This window comes from Nilaparvata lugens, chromosome 2, assembly GCF_014356525.2.
Source record: "Nilaparvata lugens isolate BPH chromosome 2, ASM1435652v1, whole genome shotgun sequence".
In the NCBI taxonomy this organism is placed as follows: domain Eukaryota; kingdom Metazoa; phylum Arthropoda; class Insecta; order Hemiptera; family Delphacidae; genus Nilaparvata; species Nilaparvata lugens.
The window spans coordinates 94,287,927-94,298,546 of NC_052505.1; the positions used below are offsets into that span (position 1 = coordinate 94,287,927).

General features: G+C 35.0%; 1 protein-coding gene across 1 annotated transcript; it reads right to left on the reverse strand.

Annotated features, from left to right (window-relative positions):
* Positions 1 to 60: 60 nt before the first annotated feature.
* Positions 61 to 10,339, reverse strand: LOC111047839 (unconventional prefoldin RPB5 interactor-like protein). The gene is made up of 5 exons (XM_022333690.2): positions 10,119 to 10,339; positions 5,310 to 5,559; positions 2,305 to 2,448; positions 1,280 to 1,439; positions 61 to 213 (listed from the first exon to the last, which is right to left on the reverse strand). Exons 1-5 carry the CDS (start codon positions 10,182 to 10,184, stop codon positions 168 to 170), a joined length of 666 nt encoding a protein of 221 aa, XP_022189382.2. The 5' UTR covers positions 10,185 to 10,339; the 3' UTR covers positions 61 to 167.
* Positions 10,340 to 10,620: the final 281 nt, after the last annotated feature.

Here is a 10,620-nt window from a genome sequence, read left to right on the forward strand (position 1 = left end):
CACATTGTTGTCCATAGTTTGTTCTGAACCTTTAGGAGAGCTTTGAGATTCAGTGTGGGATATTTCAATGTTTTTCACCCCATTTCCTAACGATATAGTGTGAGATCTTGCATTGTTATCTTCCCTATTATCCGATTGATTTGCTTTTCTGCGATTCAGCTCCTGTTTTACATGCTTCTCAATAAACCTTGCCTGTCTTCATCTTCAACAAGCCTGCAAATAAAATACAGTTACATTAGATCAAATTCATCAATTTGAAAATATACATATTTGAGGGCACCAGGAACTACATCACTACCTCCGTAAACAAAGCTGTAGTGCATTCGTGTGACGTCAGCACAGGTAGGGCTTCTACACCAATAAAACACTAGCTGATATCATCAGCTGAAATCAACGAATTTTTATTGGTGAAGGAGCCCTACCTGTGCTGACGTCACACGAATGCACTACGGCTTTGTTTACGGAGGTAGTGACTACATCCCATTATTGCCCTCATAACGCACACTGAGCAGTACAATATTTTATGCTCAGTAGTAGAGAATGGAACTTGTACAGAATTCTAAATTTCAAACTTAAAATTTCTAGGATAAAACAAATTTACAAATTTCAAGAATAATATTTAGATTGAAACTCTGTATCTGTGAACAGAGATTTACGTTATGAAGTCAGCACCTAATCTACATCGGTTTGTTATAATAGTTTGTCGTTGGACAAAGCAGATAGATCTATCATTTCCTAACCCGGCACCATAGCCAAATAATTTGCAGGCTGAAGGAATAGAATCGAGTATAAAGGAATAAAAATACTCGTAATGAGCTACCAGGCTATTCTTTTTACTATTCTTTTTTATTTTATGACAGAACCAGTAGGCTACTTCTAAACGCTGTAACCCATCGGAGTACAGTAAGTATATCGATCAGGCCCCTCAACATCCAACTCTAAAATATTGACGTAGAAGCGTCGCACTGTGACTACAGTTTCATTGCTTCTATAAAACTGCTCGACAGCGAACACACGATGCTGTACGTTCCAACGCTCATAACAACTAAAAAGGCATAGTATGGGCCGTCTGCTAACATTCGTTCAAGGGAAATACCCTTCCCGTCACAGAGTACTAGCCGTTCGAGAAGCATGCGGTTCCTCTGCACCACCTTGAAGAATATATTTAATGAAGTAAAAGATTTGTAATGACTTGAAGTGTCTCTTTCAAGTAGTTGTAACTATAATTTGATTCGATAAATTAATCTAGTTAAAACTAATTAAAGTTTGAAATGCATACTTATTAAGTTCATCATCATTCTCCTCCTGACATTCAAGACCATCAAGAATCTTGAAAAGATCTTTGTTGGAGTCTCTGCTTCTCGCCTCCTCTTCTTTCCTTCGTTCTCTTTCTGCTTTCAAATCTCTTCTGTACCTCTTCAGACTTTCTTTGTGTTTCTCTGGAAGAAAAATTAACTGGTAATTAAGGGTTCAACTAATCTTTGGATTCATAAATAACTGTATATAGGCACGTATTGCTGATTGCATCAATATTGTGTATTATTATATTCTTCTTTTATCCTGTTTTTCACAATTCATAGCTATTTGACAAATTGAATTATTATCAATTGAAAGAGATCATATTATAATTGAAATTTACTATATCAGACGCCAATGAAGGTACAACAAACTGCAGTGATTCCAATTTTTGTCGTTGAAATAACTTCATAAAAGAGTTAGCAACTATTTCCTCAGATCTAATAATTGCAAAGATATGAGTGTTCTTACACTCTCACTTGGTCAAAACAGTAATAATAGACAGTAATCGGCTAGAGGTAACAAAACTGCTTGAAATTTGTAACATAAACACATTATACACATGGGATATCTCTAAGGTACAGTGCTGCCAGATTTCACAGAATCCAGAGATCCAGTGAGCTAATTGTGTGAGTGTAAGAGCGAAAAAGAGAGCAAAAGTTTTTTTGAATGAATCAGCATGAAAACGGCAACAGTATGCTCCTATTGTTTTATTGAAATAACATTTTTCATAAAGCCCCGTGTTGCACTTAACTAGTTCATCTGGTTTACGTGCCTCCTGCCTCAGTACAACTGAAGATCCAATAATTAAGTGAACTGGTATAAATGTTAGTATCTCAAGTCAAGTACCTTAGTGTAAACTAAGGTTTGCACGGTCCGACTATGAAATAAGATTATATTTGTCTACTGTAACTGAAACAAATAATGAAAAAGACTGTACAAATATTGTACTGTACTGAGATAAATTTACTGTAACTTGTAAGTATAAATGTGGAATAATCAAGTTACCTCTCCATTTGCTCTCCTCCTCTTCATTGAAAGGTTCAATGATTTCATCTCGGCCACCGAAAACGTCGTTTTGAATCGGAAACGTTTTCCTAGATTCTAATAATTCTCGCTCTTTTCTCAAACGTTCAAGCATTTCATCACACTCTGAAAAATAGAGAATTTATGAGTTTCTATAAAATACAATCTGAATCACACTCTGAGAAATGAATAATTCATGAGTTTCTATAAAAAAACAATAAATATATTACACTCTGAGAAATAAAGAATTCATCGGTTTTATTGAAAAACAATCTATAGGCTAAAACACCCTGTAAAATAGAGAATTTATAAGTTTCTATAAAATACAATCTGAATCACACTCTGAAAAATAGAGAATTATTTGATTTTATAGAAATTATTGTACGGTAAACAATACTCCAAAAATATTATTATTCATAAAGCACAACATTCTTAGGTTTCGATGAATGGAAATTACACAAGAGTTCACAGTCAGTTGAGTATCAGTAACTATTAATAAAATCGCCAAAACTTTTTCAAATCAAAGTTTTGTGATAATCCACTGAAGGTAAAATAACAAGGCAGTGAGTTTATTTATTGAATAAAGTAAACGAATACAATATTTTTATGAAAGGAGAAACCATCGATTGCCCAAAACTTCTTGTTTCTTACAGTCAAAATAAGAGCCTTGAAACAGAAAAGGCTAATCAATTCAAACACAATGATTGGAACCGAGTGATGCAGAGGAAACGCATGTTTTTCGAACTGCTAGTACTCAGCGACGGGAGGGGGTATTGCCCAGGAACGAATGTTGGCAGACGGCCCATACTATGCCATTTCAGTTGCTATGAGTGTTGGAACGTACAACATCGTGTGTTCGCTGTCAAGCAGTTTTCTTTAGAAACAATGAATTTGTAATCACAGTGCAATGCCCGATTGAAATACTGTACTCTGATGGGTTGCAGCGTTTAGGAGTACTAGTTCTGTGATGAAAAAGAAACCACCTGGTCTTCCCCGTTCAGTTCGTACTCCTGAAAATGTAGACGAAGTTAGTGTCGTCTTGTCCTGAGACCATGTCGTCGAGTCGATCGTCTAAGACTAGAAACAACTGCTGTTCTGACTCTGTCTACATTTTCCGGAGTACGAACTGAACAGGGGAAACCAAGTGGTTTCTTTTTCATCACAGAACTAATACTCCCAAACGCTGCAACCAATCGTAGTACAGCATTTCAATCGGGCATTGCAACTCGACGGCCGACTCTAAAATATTGACAGAAAAGCGTTGCACTGTGACTACAGATTCATTGTTTCTACAAAAATGCTCGACAGCGAACACACGATGCTGTACGTTCCAACGCTCATAGCAACTGAAATTGGCATAGTATGGGCCGTCTGCCAACATACGTTCCAGGGCAATACCCCCGACGACAGATAAAGAATAGCATAGTTTCTTATGTGAGTATACCTATACACGCATTGTCAAAATGAAAATTTGTGAACACACTCCAATAAGAAACCATGCTCTTCATTCTCAGTAAACGGCCCCATAAAAAAATTATGACAATTTTTCAAATTCATGAAACAAAATGGCGGCCATTTAAATTTCTGTTTCTTAACCCAGAAATCGTTGGTTTTACAAAAAATTTACAAGAATAACTTTTTTGAGTAGGACTAAATTGGATTGCCTGTCCATTGGTACCAGATTCTTCAAGATTGAACTAATATTAACTGAGATATGGCAGCTTTAGTGGTTGGTGACCCACCTTAAGAGGGTTATGTAACGTTATTTTATTTTTCGAAATGACCTAAAATCGCTAACTATCAACAAGCAATGCAAATAGAGATTGTTGCGTCATTGAGGCGACTCTATAAGCATGCCTTGGTTTGCACTGCAACAAACTTTCAGTGGAAACCTTTCACTAAGGCTACCATACTCAGTTAATATTAGTCCAATCTTACTTAAACAATCGATAGGTTATAAAATATACCACAAAAAGTTATTCATGTAATTTTTATGTAAAACTAACGGTTTATGAGTTATTCAAGAAACAAAATTTTAAATGGCGGCCAATTTGTTTTATGAATTTGAAAAATTATCGTGATTTTTTTGTAGCTTTGTCTAGTTGTTATAAATGATTGTGCAAAGTTTCAATAACGTATGTTCAACCATTATTTAGAAAAAAAGAAGTGAAAAAAGCAGAATGGCCGCTGTGTGAGTAGCTGAAGACTTCCGGACAATTTAAAATATGATATTTAGATATGTTTTTTACCCAGGAACAATGTCCTAGAGTATTGGTAGGGAGTTCGTAGACACCCTGTATAATAGCCAACACTTCTATTTCTTCTGCCGAAATCCAATGAAAAGCAACACTTCTAATTCTTCTGCCGCCATAACGTTCATACAACACAGAAATCCAATGAGTCATTGTATCTAATGGATTTATCTATCTAAGTTATGTGCTCTATCCGCGGCGGCTCTAACCACGCGTCTTGAGACGCCGCTAAGGAATTGCACCTTCAGCTTCCTTCTCTGTTACACTCTACTGTACCTTCGCCGCTCCAATAAGTCCTGAAACATTTATTATCTCCAAGACTAATAGGACCGTTTCCAGACGAATCGGCAGCGTAAGAAGCTCTCCGTCTGGCTGATTGGGTTGACGTTCGGGATCATGCATAACCAAACCTTTGACAAAATTTCAACACTTTGACAATTCCTCGGTCACTAAGCTGCGGCGAAGATGAGACAAGTAACAATCAAGTAAGTTGTATTCACAACTGATAACACTTCAAGTATTTGAAAAAGACTAATAATAATGTTTAAATGTTTAATCATTATAGGAATTACTAGTACCCTCTTTATATTTTTTAATAAAAACAAAACAAGTTTTGAGCACTTATGCCATTTAATGGCATTAGTTTATATGAAATCTTCTTTTAGAGTACCGGTACTTACTAGTAATTTATTTAATGATTATTCATAGCTTTCTCATGAAAAAATGATGGCCAACCTTTCATTTTCCGCCGGCACACATCAACAGCTTCGGCCGCCGATTTCTTGACGAACCATCCGTCGCCCAAACAGACCATAATCTCGTTGGTGTGCACCAGTTGGCCTCTGAAGAGTGCCTTCCGGCCCACAGGCACCATCACGTCGTGCTTCAACTTGTCTCGAAGAGTCAGCAGTCGCGAACACAGGTCTTCGTTCTCCGCCGAATAAGCTCTCCATTTCTCTTCCTGTGCCTCATTTCGGGCTAATGCCTGCGGAAATATCAAATTAATGATAATTCGATGAACTAACCTATTGATTACCATACCAGATATATCAAGACAACAACAAGTTATCACAATAGTAACAACACATTTAGAGATCTTCATTCTCCGCCGAATAGGCTTTCCAATTCTCTTCGGGGACTCACTTCGGTCCAGTGCCTGTGCAAATATCAAATTAATCTACAATAATTATAATAAAGGAAAAGAATTGATTTATACACGTACGGGATAGGAAATTCATGAATGACGACGCATCATTACGTCTGAATTACTCAACTGATTAACTTGAAATTTTGCATAAAGATTCTTCGTTTACCGAGAATCATTATAGACCTATTTGAAATTCTCAAAGATTTTAGTACCTCCGTCAGGTTTTCAGTTTGTAAAATTTTTAATAAGACCCTTGCAAAGCATGGGGTACCTGCTAGTCTATAATGAAAAAGCCAGGAAATTCTAGCGTATTAAATTCACCAATTGATTACAATGAAGAAAATAATAGCATCAAGAAAAAATATTTTTTCAATTAGGTACTAATTAATAAGGTTAGTTTCCAAACAGTTATTTCTAATATTAAAATTGAATTGAATTGTATCTGAATAGGATAGCGCTTTTTTCATCCTCTATCATTGAAAAAGAACATATATATTCAATAATAATTCATATTCAATAATAATTGAGGCGCCAATGATTGCACTTTAGCCCAATCATTTATTGTAGACCACATTCTCTTTTGACAAAACAATTTCAGTAATTTAATAAATTCTTGAATCAAATCTGACTAAATTGCTAACTCAAACAAGGCTGACAAAATTTCATTGAGCCTCTTAATCCAGTCCAACCTAACATTACCAAGCATTATCAGACGCAACATAACCTCACTTAATCAAGCCTAAAACTCAAACTAACCAAGCAATAAGACTCAATCCTATATTATATTAAGCGAGCGATTTCTGTATATATTTTTATATCTGGTTATTTATGTTCAAAGGATCTCGAAAACGGCTCTAACAATTTTAACGAAATTTGGAACATAGTAGGTTTATGATATTAAAATTCTATTCTACTAGGTCTCATTGTTGGGAAAAGTCGTTGAACAACATTAAAGAAATTCATCATTGGCTGAAACAGCTGAGACTTTTGTCGTCTGTGGATAGTATAAAAATTGAGCGAGTGATTCTGTGGAAAATCAAAATAACGCATCCCCGAAATTCATAAGCTGACGTATAGCTAGCTGTAAAATATAAACACGATCATTTTAGAGAATTGTGTTCTGTTTTGTCAATAAATAAAAAAAATCCGGTGTGGCGCACTCACACAACTTTTCTTGCCATTATGAAAATTGATCACCTGACGCTAGTGTTCACGCGCATCTCAAGTCTACTTATAAACAAATATCTGAGCCAGCTGGTGACAGGACAATAACGATGGAGACATACGAGGTCTGCTATCTCTTCATAGTGAATCAGTTGCACACAGTTTACAATTGGATAATCTTCTAGGATAATCTTAATTTTCTCGAAATTCGTGCTTATTTTCAATTTTAGGTGAAAATGTTACTAAACAATAATTGTAGATATTATCATGCTTGATCTTTTCGACTCGAAATTTTTGTTTAAATTGTATCTGAAGCCTGATAATTGAGAATCTAAAATCAAACTTTGCTTAGATGTGGCGGAGCTCCTGAAATTTTTACAGATATGAGACTTGTGGCAGTTGATAGAACTTATCAATGACTATTTTAGGTATAAATTCAATCAAAATCGTTGGAGCCGTTTTTGAGAAAATCGCAAAAACCCCTGTTTTTGACATTCATTTTTGCCGCCATCTTGAATTGTATTTGATCGAAATTGTTCGTGTTGGTTCCTTAAATTGTAAGGACCTTAAGTTACAAATTTCAAGTCATTCCGTTAATTGGGAGATGAGATATGGTGTACACAGACGCACATACACTCATACGCACCAATACCCAAAAAAAACTTTTATAGACTCAGGGGACCTTGAAACGTATATAAATTGAAGTAGGCTACCTTAATTTTTTTGGAAAGCAATACTTTCCTTACGTATGGTAATAGGACAAGGAAAGTAATAACGAGCGATGCTCGGTGTCAAAACTGAGCAGACTTGACTTCGTATAATATAGTATTGGTTGGCACCATATAAATATGGTCAACTCTTATTAAACAAAAATGCTCTTTTTCTATCAACCTCTAACAAAATCCTAGAACTTTTACTGATAATGGTTGCACTTTAGTATATGGGCCGCGGAATCTAGCTTTGAGACCTACATAGATCGATAGAGGAGATCAAGACGAGATCAACCATGTATAACATTGTTGTCGATTTCCAAGGATTATGAAAAAACATAAAGGAAAGTTTGAAATTTTTATATCAATTTTTATTTTTAATAATTTTTTTATGGCTACAATATGTTTAAAACTAGTGCTATCTTATGTAAAATTTGACGAGGAATCCAATGAATCTAATTTCATGTTCGTAACTTTAGTTTTTGAGATATTGTAAATTCTAAAGGAAAAATGTCCAGTCACTTGATTACCTAAACTCAAAATTGTTCAAGATATTTGGGGAAATAAAAATATTGCATTTCCATTTTTTGCTACCTAGGGAGAACTTAGGTTAGAAAAAGCTTAGATTGGGGAAAGCTTGGATCAGGAAAATATTAGGTAAGGGGAATCTTAGGTTAGGAAAAGCTTAGATTAGGGGAAGTTTAGGTTAGGAGAAGCTAGGATCAGAAAAAGCTTAGGTTAGGGAAATCTTAGTTTAGGAAAAGCTAAGGTTGGAAAAAGCTTAGGTTAGGGGAAGCTGGGTCTGAGAAAAGCTTAGGTCAGGGAAAGATGGGTTAGGAAAACTTGCATTAGAAAGAGCTCAACTTGGGAAAAGCTTAGGTTAGGAAAAAGCTTAGGTTAGGAAAAGCTTAGATTAGGAAAAGCTAAGGTTAGGGAAAGCATAGGTTAGGAAAGAGCTAAGGTTAGGAAAAGCTTAGGTTAGGGGAAGCTGGATCTGGGGAAAGCTTGGGTTAGGAAAAGTTTGGATTAGAAAAAGCTTAAGTTAGGAGAAGCTTAGGTTAGGGGAAGCTGGGTCTAAGAAAAGCTTAGGTTGAGGAAAGCTTGGGTTAGGAAAACGTAGATAAGGAAAAGCTTAGGTTAGGAAAAAGTTGAGGTTGGGAAAAGCTTGGGTTAGGTAAAGCTTAGGTTAGGGGAAGCTGGGTTTGTGAAAAGCTTAGGTTGGGGAAAGCTTGGGTTAGGAAAAGCTCAGATTAGAAAAAGTTTAAGTTAGGAAAAGCTTAGGTTAGAGAAGGCTAAGTCTGGAATAAACTAAGGTTAGGAAAAGCTTAGGTTAGGTATAGCTTAGATTAGTAAAAGCTTAGGTTTAGGGAAGCTGGGTCTGAGAAAAGCTTAGGTTGGGGGAGCTTGGGATAGTAAAACTTAGATTAGAAAAAGCTTAAGTTAGGAGAAGCTTATGTTAGAAAAAAGCTCAGGTTAGGAAAAGCTTAGATTAGGAAAAATCTAAGGTTAGGAAAAGCTAAGATTGGAAAAAGCTTAGGTAAGGAAAAAATTAGGTTAGGGGAAGCTATGTTTGAGAAAAGCTTAGGTTAGGAAAAAAGGTAGGATTGGGAAAAGCTTAGGTTAGGGAAAGCTTGGGTTAGGAAAAGCTTACATTGGAAAAAAGCGAAGGTTAGGAAAAGCTTGATTTGATTCAATTATTTTTACAATCTTTTAAAGCTTCTGAATTGCATTGAAAGCTGAATAAAATGTGATCCTCAATATCGGTCTGCACTATGCCTATGCGAACTATGAACTCTTCTAAAGCTAAAATACTACATTTTCTTGTATTTTTTCCAAATATCTTTATAATCTATAAAATTTTCTAACCTCAAATCTATTTTAATGAATTCCCTGCAAAAATCCCAATGAAATTTAGCCAAATTAGTAGTCACTAAAAGTAGTGAAAAAAAATAATTTGAGAATTGAAGAGTATTGAGTGTGCAATTTTTTTTATTTTCCCAAATATCTTGAACAATTTTGAGTTTAGGCTATAAAGTGACTGGACATTTTTTCTTTAGAATTTATCAATCTACTAAATCCAATAGTTTAAAATACCTATTAATCATCATGAAAACAGGTTCACCTCTTTTAAACCAAAAATTTGCACTTATTCGCACAATTTTTGCAATATCTCAAAAACTACTGAAGTTACGAACCTGAAATTAGATTCATTGGATTTCTCGTCAAATTTTACATAAGATAGCACTAGTTTTAAACATATTGTAGCCATAAAAAAATTATTAAAAATAAAAATTGATATAAAAATTTTGAACTTTTCACCATGTTTTTTCAGCTAATCCTTGGAAATCGACAACAATGTTATACATGGTTGATCTCGTTTTGATCTCCTCTATCGATCTATGTAGGTCTCAATGCTAGATTCCGCGGCCCATAAACTAAAGTGCCCCCCTGATAATTTAATTATCAAACATAACAGTATTTATAAAAAATGCAATAAGATTAAAATATATTATAAAGACTCACTTCTTCATGTGTTGACTGGAGAAGTTGTTCAATGACAGCAGAACTATTCTTCATTGTTGCATCCATATTTGTAATCAATCATGAAGGATAATTTACTATCAAAGATGAAAGAGCAATATTAATATGAATGTAGATTAATTTGTTAATATAAAATCAAGACAAGACTCATGTCATCAATCCAAATTCCGATCCGCATTCCCCACCGCAAAGGCGCAAACTGCGAAACTGCAAACACAAATACCGGACTAACAGGAAAACTATATCCGGTGGTAACTGAAAAAGTGAAAATGGAAAACAAAATACAAACAAAACATTTTCAAACATGTTTGAAAATATTTTAATCAATTTTCTTCTATTCAGCATATCATATTATGATTTTTTTTCCTATTCATTTTTCCATTACAACACAATCTTTTAAAAATTGAAATTGCTCGAATGAAGTGTAGACATAAGTCAGCTATGGGGAGAGTGTACCACCAATAGTGAGGTCCACGTTTGCAGT